Consider the following 20,470-nt stretch of genomic DNA (forward strand, 5'->3'; position numbering starts at 1 on the left):
CATGCCCTTACCATGACCTGTGCCATGCCTATACCATCTCCTGTACCATGACCTGTAACATGCCTGTACCATGACCTGTGACATGCCTGTACCATGACCTGTGCCATGCCTATACCATCATCTGTGCCATGCCTATACCATCACCTGTGCCATGACCTGTGCCATGCCCTTACCATGATCTGTGCCATGCCTATACCATCTCCTGTACCATGACCTGTGACATGCCTGTACCATGACCTGTGACATGCCTGTACCATCACCTGTGCCATGCTTGTACCATCACCTGTACCATGACCTGTGACATGCCTGTACCATGACCTGTGATATGCCTATACCATGACCTGTGCCATACCTATACCATCATCTGTGCCATGCCTATACCATCACCTGTACCATGACCTGTGCCATGCCCTTACCATGACCTGTGCCATGCCTATACCATCTCCTGTACCATCACCTGTGCCATGCCTGTACCATCACCTGTGCCATGCCTGTACCATGACCTCAAAGTCAGGCAATTTTTTACTGCGTTTTTTGCCGCGAAGCAATACCTATTACATTTTTCTTTTTGCGCCCCCCAAAAATTTTGAGCACCAGCTGCCACTGATGGGTAGTTAGGAAATGTATAAAATCAATGCCTTTTGAAAGCATGAAGGTGATCCTTGTATTTTTTCCCCACTTTATGCATCTCAGCAGTGAAAAAGCATCACACATGTGGTATCTTCGAAGGCTGTATTTACACTAAAATGGACAGCTGTCAGAGTGCTTTAACTCTCTGGCAGCTGTTTGTTCCTGATTGCAGTTGGAGGCATTGTGGTGTGATACAGCACTTCACTCAGCTCCCTTTTTTGCATTGCATTGTAAATAGGACACACAGAAAACATTTGTTTTCTATGTGTTCTTGTGGTGACAGGCTTTTACAATGCAGTCACTGCACTAGAATGTGTTTTATGGTGTAATTTTAAGTATGCCTATGTGTGAGAAGTAACTTGTTAGATGACAACTTTGTGAAAATAAACACATTTACTTTCTTCATTTTACGAAAAAAATAGTGGCAAAAAAAAATACAACTTCAAGAAACTCACAATGCCTCTTACTTAATACCATGGACTGTCTACTTTTCAAAAAATAGTAATTTAGGGGGTATTTGTACCCTTTTGGCATTTAGGACCTCAAATATTTAAATAGGCAGTAAGTACATCTGGGTTGAGAAATTTCAAATATACTGTATATTCCGTGGTTTGTAGAATTCATAACTTTCACACAATCAAAATAATATACACTAATTTAGGTTATTGTTACCAAAGAAATGTAGAAGCATTATGGCATTATTAAATTATATAAAAAATAATCTGGGTACCATGTTGCATGTCCAAGCAATTCTTAGTCAAAATATCATAGTGCTGAAAATGTACCTACTACATGTGCCCCCGTTTCCTCTAAGAGCTATAAACGCTCCCTCACAATCCAAATGCTTAACGCATCTAAGGCTTGGGGGTCTGGATACACAAAATTCAGGAAATCTGCCCTTTGGAAGAACTACTAGCATCATATAATCATAAACAAGGTCATTACCACAAAACCTGATTTTACTGGTTTGACTATATTTTTTCAGATGATTATACAGCTGACCTAGCCAGATGAGCTCCAACCTGGATTAGGAGGCTCCCTAAGCCTTAGAGGTGGCGAAGTACAGCCCCTTGGCTGGGAAGCCCATGCAGGTGGGGGGCACTTGGGTGATACCCAGTGGTGCACTGTAACTTGAAACTTAGGATACCAAAGTCTCTCAAACCCCACTCCCCCATTTTGTTTTGTGGCATGGACCAGCCCAGCAGTATTTTGTGGTGATAAGTGGACCCTGTATCGGATATCCTACTGTGGTTTTATTGCCTCATGTTACTGTGCTAATTGTGATACCTGAAAGCCCGAGCTATAAGACACTCGCCAGCTTATATTCTACTACTGTGTTTTTGTAACAAAGTTTCTTATTTCTTGCGTTATACTGTATGTAATTCTATGAGGGCCATTGCATATGTGTTCATACCCATAGGCTCAGCACCACATGTTTGGCATCTGTATCGTTTTTCTATATATGCTGAAAAACTAAAATAAAGAATTCATAAACGTGTGGTTTTTCTTCAGATTTTCCAGGTTTGGTAAAACCTTTTCTAACAATTTAGGCATAAGGGAAGATTGTTGTCTTTATATTGCAGTTTATACATGAAAGTTTTAAATTTCTTTAAAATTGTGTGAATGCCTACAGTTCATAGACACGCTGTGCTACACTACAGAGGGTAAAGGAGGTAAAGGGCTATTTTAGTCACCTGTATTTTATATTGCCAAAAAAAGAACAAATGGTAGAGTAATTTTTGGAGAAAAAACAGACTTCCAAATAAAAAATAGGTTTATTTTTAGCATTTAGCATTATTCAGCACATCCAAAGACAAAAGACAATACAAAGAAAATAATGATGTGAGGCTAAAAGAAGTAGGGAAAAATAATGAAACCATGCATGGTAAAAACTGCACTTTATTCATCATTGACGTTGAATAAAGTTGGAGTTACATTTAAAATGTATGTACACTGTAACAATAAACTTCTTCTATTTTTCTCCCTTTTGATTTTTTAAATAAAACATTGAAAGTAGTTTATTAAATCTGTTCGACAAATGCAAAAACAAAAAAAAGTGTTTATCAAGCTAGAAATGTTGTGAGCTGATAACTTCCATGGCTCTCTGCCCCTGGGCTAATATCGGTTAGCATTTTTCCTTTCTATTTCCATGCGCTAAAAAGCATTTTTTCTTGTTATGGAGAAGAGAGGGAGATGGTATACAGTCTTAACACAGTGTTATGTAGTTCTAAGGCACTCCCTTTCCTAGGATGACAATGCTGCTCAGTATGGTTGTAACCCTAGGACAGGAAGTGTATTAATGTTAGGACCAATTAAAATAAAGGAAACAAAAGTGTAAAAATTGAATTTCCAACACATCTTAGGACCATTAAGATGCAATACTGGTGCATATTTTTGCATCCCCTATCCTCCTTTCCTAGCTTCCATTCTAAAAAGCAAACCTATCAGCAATTTTACAGTTCTGCATAAAAAAATTTAATAGCTGTTGTGTTACAGTCAAGTGACAGAGCCTAGGCATGGCCTCTGATGATCTTCCTAGGAGGAGAATATTTGAGAATATTGGGAAAAAACCTGACCATCTTGGAAAATCTTCTTGGTAAGATCCCTACCCCCCACCCACCCAAACAGGAGTTCTCGATTCCTAAGAGTGCTTCTGCTTAAGGCAATGAAGGAAGGATAGGAAGATTTTGAAGACAGTTCCAACATTGAAGAAAACAAGGCTTTCTAACATGCCTGATTGCTTCCCTAGAGTGCTCATTTTTAACAATGCCATAGATCATCACCAAATCTCACTAAATCTGCTCAAAAAAAGGTCAGAATAAAAGAACAGACTCAATTCACAAAGCTGTAAGCACAATTTAGCTAATGGCTACGAACTCCATTAGTCCACAATGTAGAGGCTGGCCCGGGATGATACCAGAAGAAGTGATGTTGCCAGAGGAAGGTATTGTCAATAGGATTACTGAATAATTATACCCAAATGTTACATTATAGAGCATGCATGCATATACAATTAAAAAAATTACACCTGATGCTAGGTCTTCTTTATATTTACTTAATATTATAAATTCTTGTCATTTTTATCTGTCATTATACCAAGTTTTAAAGAATACATATATTAATAACTAAATTATTAGTTTATTTAAGCAATTATCAAAACATCTATAAACTTTGACATGTTGGTATTAAATCTATAACAAGAATGTCTTCTTACCTTCCAGACTCAAAAGTAAACCATGTTGAGTCCCTGCCATATCTTCTTAAAGAGCTTAGGGGCCACATTACCAGCTTAACTTTTGCGTTGTGAATATCCCACAGGTAGATATTTTCATGTGTGATCTGCATTGTGCACTCCCCATAGATGTCTAAATTTGGTGTAGGCATTAAGTACACATTGAATCGTTCTACATGGAGTAAAAGAAATACATAAAGATTACATTTAATTTGTAAACATATTGCCTGAACTTTATTTTTTAATCTTTCTCATACAAATGCATTTTACAGTGTAATTAGGACTAATTTCTAACTGTTTTATCTACAGTACATTAGTTTAAAATATATGTAAACCCAATCACAAAAATACTGTATCATATATGATTTAACATGTTAATATAATGTCATGCTTGTCTCATGGGATTCAGATGAAGAGAACATGTGGCTATGTCATCACAAATTAAGGAAGCATGGTTTAATGTTGTCAACATTCAGGACATCCACATTAAGAAATTTCATTTTTGGAGTGTACACATGTATACATGAAGTGGCTGTATAGAGACTGGAGGGAATTAACAGCACTGATATGCAACGAAAGATGAAAAGGGTCTCAGTATTTAAATTGAAAAACATGGATATGGTAGTGCCTTAGCAAATTAAATGCCATTCAGTTAGGGTTCTATGTCTACTTTAAGTATAAATATCTAACATCTGTTACTAACCTTTACTAAATGAAAACAGATTTAGAAAATAAATAAGTCCCTATGTTGTTAATAAAAGGTAGGTGTATTTTAAAAATGTACTGTACATGCCTGAGTGAAAAGTAAGCTAACACATCTGGATGCTTTCAAAAGATTGCATTTTTTTGCACGCGTTAAAATGCAAATTTTAGGCATGGAGATTAGATAAAACCTCCAAACATTTTTGGAAGCAGAGAAAGTGGGGACTCTGCTACTATTAGTACAATGGTTTATTAAACCCATACTTTCAGTAGAAAATACAGTCTGGTAATTTTAGTGCACAAGCACAATTACACAATTTTTTGGTAAAACAAAAAATATCAGGTTAATAGATACAAAACATGTCAAGCCTTTAAATTTTGTGTGCCTATGTATGACACACTATGGTACCCAGAGCTGTCCATAGAAAAACGTTAAAGCCTTTACAGTCATCAAATTTAGAGTTAGTCAAGAATAATGGCATAAAATTATTTTCAGCAATTTAAAATAATCTTAAACGCTTTTGGTGGTAGTTTCCTTATGAAATACTTGACCCTCGTATTTTAGGCACGCATTTGCACCAGTGTCTGTAACATTACTGACATGTGCAGCAAATTCTATTCTCACTGCTCTCACTTTAAGAACCTAAGGCTATGGCAGTGACAAATTCTTGAAAACACTACTGCCAGCTCTTAGATTAGGAAACTGAAGGTAATTGAGACCAACTCTGAGCTGGTATACAGGAGGTATTGTACGCTGTGCCTATTCTTGGAAAATGACAATAACAGTGAAAGGCTTAAAGGACCAGTATCACAATTTTTTCTGATATGCACATTAATACTAAGTTATTAAATATAAGAACTGTATATAAATAACTTTTCTATGTTGTACGCCTTTATTCATATTATTCTACAAATATACTGTACCTGCAGGACAAGGTGTCCAGCAGCAATGTTGGTAAGAGGGGTTAAAAAATTTTAACGCTGCCTTTTGTGCCTGAACTTTTGCAGCACCAGTTTTTTTTTTTTTTTATTACAAGAAATTGTAAACCATGTGAAAAAATGTGACCTTTGTAAGCAACCCTGGCAGTTTTATAGTTTGTTCCAAACCCTGTCAATGTCACTTTTTCTGAACAGCTTGGCCTGCAGGTACATGCATTGACAAATATAAGTTAAGACATGTGGAATAAAAAAGGAATTCATATACTGAATTTTCTCATAACTTACTTTAAGTGAATAAAGTATAGTTATCGTAAAAAGTTTTAGCAGGTTTTTTTTGTGACGGGGATCCTTTATGAATTTGCTGATTATCCTGAGGTTCCAGGGGAAAGAGAAGCTATTAATACTTGTTTATATTACGGGAAATGTATGTGCCAGTGCAACTGGATAACCTTGTTACATAATATGGTGCATAAATAATATTTCATAGCGATAATGTGGTCATTATAAGTATGTTATATCTAACACCATGAGGATGTTTCTTGACCCCTTCTTGAGAACGTTATGATCTATTGTAGTAGAGCACAGGACAGCAGTGACATGTTGACTTAGCTCTAGTAAAAAGCTGCATCTTAACTAATGTGCTAACATTGGCAAACTAAAAGTTCTGATTACCCTAGACAAAAGGCAAGTCACAAAGTAACCAATGTTGCAAGCTCCATCTGAAAACAACTTTCCCTTTCTTACTTACAGAGAAAGGCCCTGTGCCATTCTGTCCAAAACCTTCAATATGAGCAAAGGGTGAAGATGATGAATACATTCAATTTTCATTGTGGATTTAGACGGCAGAAAAAGAAAAGATATTCCACAGAAAATGTAATCCTTTTTGTATTCATAAGTTATTATTTTTTAATGAATGCTCCTGGTGCTTGCCAACAATTTTAAAGAATATCCACAAGTAGAGACAGAGCAATATTTTTCCCTCTAATAGTTAATTATGTTCCAAACCTTGCAATATAATAATAAAACAGACACCATAGGAAATAGCTTCCAAGAATTATTAAAGTAATCAATAGAGAAGCATGAGAAATGTGATTGTTAAATTGCTTAAAGATTGTCATTGGTTTTATCATTCACACAGCTGACAAGCTTGTTCCAACTGCAGCACAAACTGCAAATACTATTCCATTCCATTTTCAGCAAGTATTCTGAGACTAAATCAACAAAGATAAAAACAATGCTATCACTCAAGTATGGAATGCAGAAAGGAATAAAGAACTTTGTGTAACCAAATTCTGAAGTACATTATTATACACAAACACTCACATATTTATAAGGAGGGTCATGTGACAGCAAATTGAAGTGAGTAAATGACTTGAATTGAAAATATGGGCAAAATAAATAAAAGCGATATACCATGCAGTGTGCCACTAGCATTAACACAACAGTTTTGTTTTTCTAGGACCTTCCTGTAACCCTACCTGTTAAATCTAACAGTGGACATGTTATTTTGTCCCTTCCTGGTAAAGAATGATTCTGTTCATTCTATAGTGAAATCACACAGCAGCATTGTTGCCCTGTGGTTGTGGTTAGGCAAAAGATAAATACACTTAAGCCGAGCTCCAGATACATTTTTTTTATTTTTAATGTTTTGACAATATGAATAAAATCTGACTGTTATAAGCACTTCCTCTATTATAATCTGGGTTTTCCCATCCCTGCAACTGGTACCTTTGCTGGATAGCTTGGTTATTTTTGTTTTTTTCTTTTACAGTCAATGGTTCTACAGGCAGGATCAACAGGGGGGTTTTGAAAAACCAAACCTGCTATGTAATGACATAAAAAAACTGTACTATTTTTTTTTTTTTGTTGCCCATAGTTACACTTTATGGAAGTGGTTTTCAACTGATATGTGTTTTATTAAAATTTAGAAAAAATTATCTTTGTGTTACAAATTAATATTAAATACAGAATAAAATATTCACAGGGCATTTCAGGATTTCCAAAAACAGAGCAAAGCAGAACCTACAGTATTTACTTTTAGACTGTGTCTGTCTGTCAGGAACTAAATCTTCCAGGTCTTTATCTTGGGTTCTCCGCAGACTGGAACATAACTCACCTGGATTGCCATTACATTCTTTGCTTTACCAAATAGATTTGTTATAGTTTTGCAGAACTGAATTGCACTCACTTGCATCTGATTATATGACCAATTAGGTTGAATGATTATCTCTTTAACCACTTGCCGACCGCTGGACGACTATTTACTGCGGTCAGCCCCTCACAGGCAAAGCAACATAGGTCTACGTCGCTAGCCTGTGAGGCTTCTAGGGAGCGAGCGTGCGCCGCCAGAGGCGCGCTCCCACTCCAGCGCGGTCACGGACCCCCCCCCCCGTGCGTGTGCCTGGCGGATCCGATGTCTGCCGGGCACTCGCGATCGTCCGTGACACCGGTAGAAAGGCAGGCGGCTGATGTAAACAAAGCTGCCTGTCATTCTTCCCTGTGTAAGAATGGAGATCAGACGGTTCTACTATGTAGGACCGTTGATCTCTGTTCTTACACCAGTAGCCATGTCCCATCACAGTTAGAAACATGCCCCTAGGACACACATAGCCCATCCCTCTCCAATACAGTTAACCCCTTCACTGCCAGTGTCATTTTTACAGTAACAGTGCATATGTATAACACTGATTACTGCAGAAATGTCACTGGTAACCCCAAAAGTGTCAAAAATGTCAGTCAAGGGTCCAATCTGTCCGCCGCAATTTTCGCAGTATCGCAAAAAAAATTGCAGATCGCCGCCATTACTCGTTAAAAAAAAAACAACAAAAATTCCAAAAATCTTTCCCTTTGTTAGTAAACGCGATAACTTTTTTTTTGCGCAAACCAATAAAAATACGTTTTTGCGATTTTTTTTACCAAACATATGTAGCATAAAACAAATTGGCCGAAAATGTTAAAAAATTTTGATTTTTACATTTTTTTTGGGGAATTTCATATAAAAAAATTTGAAAAATATTGTTATTTTTGCAAAATGACGCTCTTTTTTTGTTTACAGCGCATGATCAAAAATCGCACAGGTGAGCAAATACCACCAAAAGAAAGCTCCGTTTGTGGGAAAAAAAGGACATCAATTTTGTTTAGGTACAGTGTCGCACGACCGCGCAATTGTCCGTTAAAATCACGTAGTGCCGAATCGCAAAATAGGCCCTGGTCAGGAAGGGGGTAAAATCTTCCAGGGCTTAAGTGGTTAAGCCCACTTTGTTTCCCCTTTCCTTGCCATTTTGTGCTCCTCACTTTAATTCCAACTTCCGCTTCATGGTACTGCTACAGCTACTTTGGTAATTGTTTGCTTGTGACCTTCAATGCTGACTCTGCTGCCTGCACTGACACTGGCTTATAACACAGACTACCCAATTTCTTTGGAACCACTAACAGCCATTTCAGTTTTTTGCTAATGGTCTCTGCTCTCTACAGGTACATTACTAACAGTATATTCGGGTCAAATAGGAGACTTCTGCAACTTCAAAATGTCATATAAATATGAGTAAACATGTGTAAACATGTTGTTTCCTTAACAGAGGCTGTTTAAAACAAAGCCTGCATAAATTAGGGTTTGCAATCACAACTTTTACAGCAACAGCAGCAAACAGCTACAATCAGTGATCATATAGGGGCCTGCCTTCAATTGACTGTTAAACTTAATGGGAATCCTAAACATTGCAGAGGCTTCCTGAACTAATGTCAAACTTTCAGCTGCAATGGTTTGCTATGCAGCACTCCAACCAACACATGTTTTTTAAATATTTCTTTGCTCACTGATGAGGTCCTGGCACGGGTTTCACCACTCTTGGAGATAGAACGTGCTATTCTGGAAGATCTCTACAGCTATGGATTTCATGTTTGATTATCCTAATTACAGTGCAACTGCTAAAGCTATATTACTGAGCTGCTTTTTCTCATTCTTAAAGGCTCTTTACTGACTGGAACACTATCTATTGATTGACATTGTGCAAATTTGATACCAATTTATAAAAAAAGATTGAGATGTATACCAGAAAACTACAGACCACTCATCCTAACATCAATCGTATGTAAGGTATTTAATAGAATAGTAGGGGACTCTTGAAACTTAAGTTACAACCGGCAGCCAGACCATTCTTGTCAGACCAACCTGTTATTGCTCCATTTGGAAGTAAGTGAGAAGTTGAATGGTGGAAGTCAAGTGTATCTAGTCAAGTAATTGAAAAGTTGAATGGTGGAAGTCAAGTGTATCATAGTTTATCTAGATTCTGATAAAACATTTATTACTTTATACAATAAACATTTACTCTATAAAATGAGGCCTGTTTGAGTTGAGGAAATTGTTTGTACAGTACGTTAATAGAAAACTGGTTACACGAACAGGTCCACAGTAGTGATAAAAAACAAATTCTCTGAAGTTGTGAATGATGTATCCCTAGAGTTTTGTCTTGGGCCTAATGTTGTTCAATTTGTTTATTAATGATATTGAGTTTGGAATTAAAAATTCTATTTCATTTGTTAAAGATACCACATTATGCAGGAAAATACATTTTTGCTCAGGATTTAGTGTCAATACAGAAAGACATTGATAAACATGCCAATTACACTATAGGAGGGGCTCCCCAGATAGACTCGGAGATGGAAAAAGATTTTGGTGTGCTTGTTGATTACATACTTAGCATTAGTATGCAATATCAAGTTGCAGCTAACAAAACTAGCAAAATACTCTCATGCATTTAAATGGGCATACATTCAAGAGATTAATAAATAATTATACACTTTTATAAAATGCAGGCTTAGCCACATCTAGAATTTGCAGTTCACTTTTGGTCACCAAGCTTCAAAAAAAATGTTGTTAAATTAGAAACAGTTCAGTGAAGGGCAACACAATTATAATAATAATTAATAATAATAGGGGTGGGGGGGGGGTGGTCTTCAGCTATCAGAATTGATTACATAGATTACAGTTTTTTCACTCTGGAGCATAGACACTTACTTGGGAATATGATTACAATGTACAAATGTATCAAATACTGCTTCAGTACCTTTGATAAACTGTTTACTCTAAGGTCCCTGAAAAGGACATGCAGTCACGATTTGAGGTTAGAAAAAAGGAGGCTTAACCTTAGGTTGTGGAAAAGATTATTTAAAAATGTGACACTTGGAATGACAGTGTACTGCATTTTAATTTTTAGGAAAAGCCTCCCTGAGCCTCCCTGAGCTTACCTGAGTTAATGCACTGAGTAATCTTTTTGTCTTTATCAAAATGAGCATGAGAATTGACAGAGGATTAACTGATAAATAATTAGCAACACAAAGATCAGTGAGGTCAAATTTCTTAACCCGCAGCTGAGCCATTTACCAGTTCTGAGCCTGAAGCTGAGCTAATGCAGATTGGAGACATTTGGAAATGTCTCAGTTTTGCCGAAAAAAGTATACATGAACTGAATCTTTATGCCATGGTCAGTCAGGGTGCTTTATCCTAAGATATCTAAACTGAGGCGGATATTTTTCTATGCCTATATGTGGTAAAGCAAATGTAGGGGACAAGGGCATGGGTATTTCAGAGATAGAAGAGAAGATTATTTTCCAAGATGAGGTAAGAGATTTGCAGAACCATATGGTATGAGAAATGGAGCCTGTACTACCGCAGTCTGTGTACAGCGGTCGCGGTTACTGTGGTGCTTCCGCGTTCCATGGCCAGAAACCACTCAAAGCGGAAGTGCCGTACTGATGCAAAAACTCCACCCTACGCATTGTGTCACTCTGACATCATCTGAAGTGGTGCCATCTTGCTCCACTCAAGGTATATATATAGCCCGGAGTGTCCTAGCAGCAATCGATATGCGGCCGCCATATTGCTACACCTGATTCTTTCCTCCAGAAGCCCTATTGCTCCCCTATTGGTGTAATAAGTATAGACACAAATTTTGGCCATTCCTGCTCATTCAGCCATGTTGCTGCACCTTTTTGCGGAGGCCATGGCGATTTTTGTGATTACGGCCGTACCCTTGTAAATACAGGCACTGAGGCTATAGTTGCTATGTAAACTAACACCGCCATTCACATCTTATTTCCATATACAACATTAATCAATGCTCTGTACATAAATATCACAAATTACAATAGTATAAAATCCTTATTTATATGTGTAGGTATATGTAAAGGATTGAATAAAAAAAATTATGAAATTATGAAATTCTAAAAATAAGAATAACATTTATATAAAATAAAAATAAAAGTAAAAATAAAAAAAATATTAAAAATAAAAAATATGTTTAAAATTCTATTAATATCAAAGTGTGGATTGTGAAGCTATTTTTATTATAATATTATAATATTAAGGAATAATTATATTATTAATAATAATAATAGCCTCACAATCCTCACTTTGATATTAATTGAATTTTAAACATACTTTTATTTATTTATTTAATTTATTTTAATTTTATTCTTATTTTTAGAATGACATAATTTCATATTTTTTTTTATTCTATCCTTTACATATGTCTGCCCAGGACAAAACCAACTCGGTTAGGGTGTATTAATTCTGGGAGGAATGTCATCAGTCTACTAGCACTTACTTGGGCTAGTAATTTAATATTGGTATTTAAAAGGGAGACTGGCCTGTAATTTGATGTGAGAGAGGGATCCTTTCCTGGTTTTAGTAGAAACAATTGATCGTAGGCATATCTGTGGGTAAGGAGCCAGAGGAACCAGCAGCATTGAAGAGGTCTGTAAGTTTAGGGGCTATTATGTCAGCAAATTTTTTGTAGAAGGCATTCATTAACCCATCTTCACCTGGGACCTTGTGGAAAGGAAGAGTCTTTCTGAGCTTGTAAAGGGTTGAGTAGTAATCGTTAAACACATTAGCAATTTCTTGAGGGTTAGTTAAAGTTGTTTGGAAGTGGGATGTATGAGGGAAGAGATTTTGGTTTTGGTACGCTGGGCTTTGACTTGCTTGGCTAGAAGTTTCCCCGCTTTGTTGCCCAGAAAATAGAAGTTGACTTTATTATGTTTAAAATTGCGTTTAAATATGTGCAGTAAGAGTGTTCTAAGCTTTTGCTGCATTGATTCTGGTATGTTCCGGAATTTGATATTGTTCCGGTGAGACTGGCCCTCGAGGTCTGCCAGTTTAAGGTTAATCAGTTGTAGCTCCTCTTCGTGTTCTGTGCACGTGTCTACCATTTCATTGTTGGGGTTGAGGAGATCAGGGACCTTGTTTTCAATATGGTGAAGACGTTGGTCTTGCTGTTGCACCACATTAGCCAGGGATGATACAGTTACTGATAGGTCTAAGTACAGAATGGGCTTTAATTATTTCAGCATGTTTTTCATTGTCTGCTCTGAGATGTGCTGGTCAGAGGCAGGAAAATTATCAATGGCTAGAGAGTGCTGGATGTCAGGAGGAGGTAGGTTAAGGGGGATATTATGAAACTGCATGGGTATCCCTTCTTCCCTCCTTGGCTTTGATTTTACTGGGAAGCTGTTGTAGGTGAGCAGGAAGGAGAGTACTCACAGTTTGCTGCTGTTGGTAAGGAGAAGTCAGGCTGCTGTGGATTGCCATATCCAGTGTGGGGAGAGAGCTGGGCAGCGGTGCTGTGTGTGCTGCCATCGCCATCTTGGCAGCTGCTCGCTCGCGATGAGGGGAAGAAGTTTGTAAGCTTCTAGGGAAGTTTTGGCTGCTCCCTCCTCTTTGACATTTAGCCCCACGGGTGTCTGGTCTGTAAGGGAGGTTTGTGGGTGTTTTGGATCCCGTTCGCTGCTGTGTAAGGTCGTCTGTAACTCGGTGAAGAGCGGAACTTCTGAATCGCACGGTCATTGGCAGTGTCGGCAAGCTGCTTAACTTTTACCAGGAGCACCAATTCTACTCCTTTTCAGAACCAGCATCAAAAGTTTTAAGGAACTATCTAGTTTAAAGGTTTTATCTGCTCCTCAGTTTTCCTGGCTTCTGCCCCTTTATTTTTCATTCAAAAGAAAGACAAGACCCTTTACCCATACAATAACTACTGTACATGCAGTTAAAGAAAAGTACAATAAAAATTGTTATCCACTTTTATTAATTTCTGAGATATTTGGGACACTGAGAACAGCTAAAGTTTTCACTAAGCTTGATTTTTGGGGTGCGTATAGAGTTTTTCTTGTTTGACCTGGAGATGAGTGGAAGACTGCATTGAGAATGAGATATGGGCATTTATGAAACCCTAGTAATGCCAATATTTGAACTCAGTAAAATGGCTGCTACCGTTCAGCATTTAATACATTTTGTTTTTAAGGACTTGCTGGATCAATTTGTTGACGTGCATTGATGACATACTTATCTTTTCAACTAATCTACAGGAGAACCACGACCATGTATGCATTATTCTAGAGTGGGCAATGTACACAAACTGAACATTAAATTAGAGAAATGTGAATCTGAACAGACCCATATACAGTTTTATTGTCTCACTTGAAGGGCAGGACATAGATCCTAGTAAAATTCAGGTCTACCCCAAAAATACAAAATACGTGCAAGGATTTTTTGGACCTGAATATTTTTATCAGAGACTCATTAAACATGTTAAAACTCCTATTACTCAATCAACTAAGGAGGGGACACGTTTTTCAATGGTCCACTCACATTTGAAAGCTTTATTCACTACACCCATACTTGTATATCCTAACCAAAATCTTCCTTTTATAGTAGAGATGAATGCCTCAAGTTCAATCATTGGAGTAGTTCTTTCTCATGCCAGACTATCAGAGCAGAAATATGACATCGGAAACAAATAACTTATCATAGGACTGTATCCATGGAGCTGCTGCATCTGCATCCATGTCTATGGGTTGCATATACGCAGCTCCTATGTGGATGCAGATGCAACAAAAGGGGGCTCTGCATGAAAGATGAGACTCAGCACCCATCTGAATGAGCCCTAAGACAACAGAAATTCTGATCTAAGAAATGTATCTAAGAAATGTATAAACTGCATAGTCTTCAAAGAAGATAATATCTGATTGAGGAGTTCAATTCACTTAAGAATTATGTAAAACATTTTGTTCTTCTGGAGACTGAAGTCAATCTGTTAATTGTTTTTTCTTTACATTCAAATTGTTGGACTGAAATTACAAAATAAACATTAGAGCAATATCTCTGTTGTTTCATCTGCCATCTCCAGGATAACTGAGTTGAATACTTACCATTAGCAAAATTTGAATACATAGTTCCATTTCTCAAAGCCAATTTTTTGCCAGTTATAAACTTCTATCTTTTCTTCTATTTTATTCCTGAACTTTCAGTAGCTTTATCTCTGCCAACTATAAATGCCAGATTGCCTGCTTCACAAATGAACTAAGAGCTACTTAAAAAAAATACACAAAGCTCAAGAATCCTATGAGAAAATCACAGACAGGCACAGCTAAACCATTCCTTCATATTTGGTAGTTAATAAGGTAGTTAGTAATCTATAAAACATTTACAGCTTTAATTACCTTCTCTAAAACATGAACTCTAGTTTATTGGTCCTTTTGAAGTAATGGCCCAAATAACCTTGTGGTATACAAACTTTAAGTTTCAATGAATTTTAATTCTGTATTTCATATATCCCTTATACAACCATTTAGAAAGAATCCTTTTCTTGGATTAACGCTCATTCAACCTCCTCTCTTCCTCCCTACTGAAGAACACAGGGGTTAATCACTGTAGGTCAAAAATTCAAAACATTCAGAACTTCTGGGCTTAGCCATTTCACCTCAGACATGTAGTACAAACAGACTTTAGAGATCCTATTCTGCACTATAAATAGGCTAAAAAGTAACTAGATGATAATTCTCTAAGATAATAAAACAATTAAATTTAAATCTACTGCTGCACACTTTAATCATGTCTGTTACCTTGTTTTACTTCTACTTCCACTATGTAATTGACCTTGACTTATGATCCCTAAGTTGATTCTCTGCCACCTGCACTAACCCTAAATTCGGAACCTGGCACTGATTTTCTGCGGCCTTGTGACCCAGAACTACTCAATATCTTTTGGTCCACTAAAAGCTTTTTCAAGCCTACATTTGTTTGCACTGGTGTCTGCTCTCTGTAAGTACATTCCAAACACTGTATTTTAAAGTTCACACAAGGCCACTGTAGAAAGCAGGATTGAGAGGAAGGGAGGGGGCTAAGTTATTGCTCTAACTTATTTCATTAAGTGTGTATATTTTAGGTTAAACATAATTTACATACATATTTTTTTTTTTTTTTTAAATATAACAAACATGTCATACCTAGCTACTCTGTGCATTTCTTTTGCACAGAGCAGCCCCAATCCTATTCCTCTTGGGGTCCCCTACAGGCGCTCCTGGTCCCTCCCCTGCCAAGTGCCCCACAGTAAAAAGCTTGCTATGGGGGTACTCATAAGTGATGGCTCCCAGACACACAGAACGTGGCTCAGCCAAACCCCCACCCCCACCCCCACTCCTCACCTCACTGGCTGTGATTGACAATAGCAGGAGCCAATGGTTTCCGCTGCTGTCTCTGAGTCAATGAGAAGGGAGAGAGCTGAGAGCTCTCGTGCACATCACTGGATTGGTCAAGATCTGGCTCAGGTAAGTATAAGGGGGTGGGCTGCATGCAGAAGGTTTTTTTTTTTACCTTAAAGCAGAGAAACCGTTAAGAGAAAAAAAAAACTTCTGCCTTTAAAATCACTTTAAACTTTTGTGTTCTTAAAAACAAGTCTTTTTTCATCAATACAAAGGATATCCTGTAAATTCAGTAAATAGGAGACTTGTATTTTATAGGATGAGGGTTGCAGTTTGATAATGTTATGTCTCATATGCTGAAATCATAATCTAAAACTGCTCCAATCCTCCCAAATTTAAGAATGAATAAAATCCTGATGCCAGCAAAAACAAATGGTGGTGCCACTCCCCCTCACCTTTGTTTGACAGACATTAGGAGGAGACCCATGCTAGTGTGATTGCTGGGCATTGCATAGATGGTAGGAGAGGCCAATGACATCAGGAACCAATAGGGTGTGACCACCCTCCTCCTGCGCTTGGTATCCAAACCCCTCGACCACACTCCTCACGGGACTCACAACTGGCTTCTCAAATGGCTTAAGTCTTGCTGCCCATATCGGACTGGGGTGGTCCACCGGTACTAGAATCAAAGAAAACAAAAAAGGGCGCACCGACCTAGCGCATTATCCTCAGTAGAAGGCTTTATTTATGTAACAATAAAAAATGGCTACTCACAGACGTAGATGAAAATACATCATATCAAGCTAGATTGCTCCAATGTCCGGGTGTAGTCCATACAATCGTTCATAATCGATATGATGACGGCTGACGCGTTTCGAGGCCTAGCCTCTTCCTCAGAGCCAGAGCTCTGAGGAAGAGGCTAGGCCTCGAAACGCGTCAGCCGTCATCATATCGATTATGAACGATTGTATGGACTACACCTGGACATTGGAGCAATCTAGTTTGATATGATGTATTTTCATCTACGTCTGTGAGTAGCCATTTTTTATTGTTACATAAATAAAGCCTTCTACTGAGGATAATGCGCTAGGTCGGTGCGCCCTTTTTTGTTTTCTTTGATTCAATGACATCAGGACTCTGCCTCCTGAGCTCTGACCCAAAGGCATGGCCATGGACCAGAGTTTTTCGGAGGTCTGTGACAGGAGCAGGGATGAGAAAACAGAGGTAAAACAAATGCGCTTTGGATTTGTATTAAAAAAGCTAAAACATGGTGCATGTATGTCTTTGCTAATTGCTGCACATTAGATTTACAACCAGTTTACCCACTTTAGCTCCGGAAGGTTTTACCCCCTTAATGACCAGGCTATTTTTTTTGCGATCCAGCACTGCGTTACTTTAACAAAAAATTGTATTCAATTATATATCATATAACTAAAGAAACAGAAAAACCTAAACTTGATTTTTGTCATCTTAGTTGCCTGTTCTGACTTTATAATAAATTATAATGTTTTTAAACATGGCAGGGTTACATTCTGGCAAATCTAAACCATATCAAGGTGTAAACGTTTGTAGTGCAGCACTTTTACATTATGGCAGCTTCTACTACAGGTAGTGTGTGCGTGTGAATGGTTAAGGGTTAAATATATCATATGCCCAAAACAAAGGATGCCTAAAACTGAAATTTAGGCAGGTTAAAATAAACACCAATTCATGCAGGTAAGCGGTCTTTAGAAGGTTATCAAATGTTTTTTTTTTTTTTAAAAAACAACTAGTGTAAGTACCTAAATTTGATTTTGCATTGGTTTTTCATAATTCCCATTACAGCACTTCTCAGAATGGGCAAGAGAGATACAGCACTGGGAGCCCTAATAATTGTGCTGCAGTGCTAAAAAGAGTATACTGGAGGAGTAAAGAGCAGCTGGACAGAGAGATGAGCTAATCATTAGCTTGCTTCTCCTTCACTGCCCAATCAGGCAAGGGGCAGGGAGAAACTTGAGCTATTACTTTACTACAGTAAAGAAAGATAAGGCCTCCAGGCTGGCTGGCTGTGTAATGTGGGGTGTATAAATCCCATGAACAAATGAAGAGCCATATGAATAATTTGGCAGGTAAATCAACTGTCATCTGTATATTTAGCTGTTGACTGGGGACCAGCTTTTTTTCTTTTTAAACTTTGTTTTTATTGGAGTTTATAAAGAGTTACAGCACAGCTTCGGACATTTATTACATATCAACAAAAATAAAAATGTTAGGCCTTTCACAGAACAATGAAACATTACGAGTAAGCCAAATGTTCAGTTTAAAGTATTTAAGTTCTCGTGCTGTCATAGATCTAAGCAACAACATTTTGGTAATATGTTCAAAGATCAGTAGATATGTAGATTAGAAAAACAAAGTAATAAAAAAACAAAAAAAAAACCTAAGTTACTAACAACATTAAATCGGTGGTCCAGTCAGGAAATCTTCAACATACAAACTCTGCTCCAGTCCAGACAAAGGCTACAGGCATAGAATATTGCATTCCTCCATCTATGAGAAATTTCCTTTAAAAATGTTTAGGTACAGGACAACCTCTTTATACAGTAATGGTTTAAGAAGGTGTGAAGTGAGTGGGTCATTTTTGGGGTGTTTCACAAGTTTCAAATGAATCCACCCATTGTACCCTAACTTTATTCAGTTTTTGAGGGCATCCCCTTGCTTCATATGTTAGTTTATAAAGTAGTATTACTTGATTAATGAGATTCTTCCAGAGATTAATAGGGACAATCTCTTGATGAATTCACTGTAGCACCACTGTTTTCCTAGCATAGATTGGCAGAAACTGGAGAAATTGTTTTTGGTGGAAGCGAAGATCTATGTCCTCCAGGATCCCTAGTATGCACCACTTCAGATTACAGATATTAGGTCAATGTGTGTGGTAATACAATTAATGACATGAGACCAGAAGGGGCGTACAGTATTTTATCACAGCCCCATAGCATATGTAGAAGGGTGTCTTGGGTATTATAACATTTATGGCACTCTGAGTTATCTCTCCTTTTCATCCGAAAGAGTTGAAGTGGAGTATAGTATGTCCTATGAAAAATACACACTTGGATCAATCTATCCCCAGCAAAATTGTGGTAGTAAAAAAATTGTAGAGCAATTCTTCCCAATTGTTATCCAACAAATCAGGAACATCTGCTGTCCACTGTACTCTAACAATATCTAGGCAGCATGGAATACTATGAATTAAAAAACATAATAAGAGCAAATTCGTTTTTGTGCTTGTTACGTAAAAGTTATTTTTCCAATAAGGAGTTTTCCTGGTTAATCATGGCAGCATGCAATTGTTGTGGCTCCGTCCCTACATCCTGACAGGACTGGTTAACTATAAATCAAAGACAGACCCGGCTCATAACATTCTCCTTATTGTCCTCACTTAATCAGGACTGGAGTCACAAAGTATCCCTTACCGTTTGTCGCTACAGCCAGGTTTAGCCTCTCCTGGGTGGAAGCTTTCCTGTACAGCCTCTACATGAGCTATATGGTTGGAGCCCCATTATGGCAGTGCAGGCCTGTCAGAGAAAGCTTTAAACAAGCTTTGACATAAGTGACAGCGTTTTCCCTTTGCTTTCCATATGCTTTTCACCTCTTATTTCTTTTTTTGTGGGCATTTGCCATTATCAAGATGACTGCAGCAAGGCAGGTACACTCTGATCATGAAAGACATGCGGCCCCTGTGGCCTGTTTCCTGGCTAGCCCTTTTCCAAGATGGCGATCTAAGCATGCTCAGGCACGGATATTATCACAAATTGCAATATGTGATAGTTTTAACCACTTCCCGCCCGCCCTATAGGCAATTGACGGCGGGAATGTGGTTGTATTATCCTGACCGGACGTCATATGATGGCGGCAGGATAATACAGCTCTGGGCGCCCCCCGGGGGTGCGCAGAGCGGCGATCGGTGATGCGAGGTGTCAGTCTGACACCCTGCATCTCCGATCTCGGTAAAGAGACTACTGACGTAGCTCTTTACCATGTGACCAGCTGTGTCCAATCACGGCTGGTCACATAGTAAACAGGAACAGCCGTTGATCGGCTTTCCTTAGTTCGTGCCTGACAGGCACGAGTAAAGGAGCGCCGATCGGCGTCTCCCCTGACAGGGGGGGGGGGCCGGCACTGGTAATCAGATCATTGATTACCAGTGCAGACCCTTGGGGGGGGATTCCACTAGAACCACCAGGGATGCCCACTATGACCCCAGGGATGCCCACTATGACCCCAGGGATGCCCACTATGACCACCAGGGATGGCAATCAGGGCTCAAGGAGCCCCCCATTGCCCTCCCCATCAGTGCTGCCCACCAGTGCCCTCCCTATCACTGCTGCCCACAAGTGCCCATCATTGCCATCTTTTAGTGTAGCCCACCAGTGCCCATTATTGCCCACCAGTGCCGCCTATCAGTGCCCATTAGTGCCCATCAGTGCCGCCCATCAGTGCCGATCAGTG

General features: G+C 38.4%; 1 protein-coding gene across 2 annotated transcripts in view; it reads right to left on the reverse strand.

Annotated features, from left to right (window-relative positions):
• DOK6 (docking protein 6) overlaps positions 1 to 20,470 on the reverse strand; it is an 805,177-nt gene that overhangs the window by 310,580 nt on the left and 474,127 nt on the right. For both annotated transcript variants that reach the window (XM_082259321.1, XM_082259322.1), the window contains exon 5: positions 3,845 to 4,034. In XM_082259321.1, the coding sequence (XP_082115447.1) occupies positions 3,845 to 4,034 (190 nt within the window). The remainder of the gene's footprint in view (positions 1 to 3,844; positions 4,035 to 20,470) is intronic.

This window comes from Pelophylax lessonae, assembly GCF_965119305.1.
Source record: "Pelophylax lessonae genome assembly, chromosome: 5".
NCBI classification, from domain to species: domain Eukaryota; kingdom Metazoa; phylum Chordata; class Amphibia; order Anura; family Ranidae; genus Pelophylax; species Pelophylax lessonae.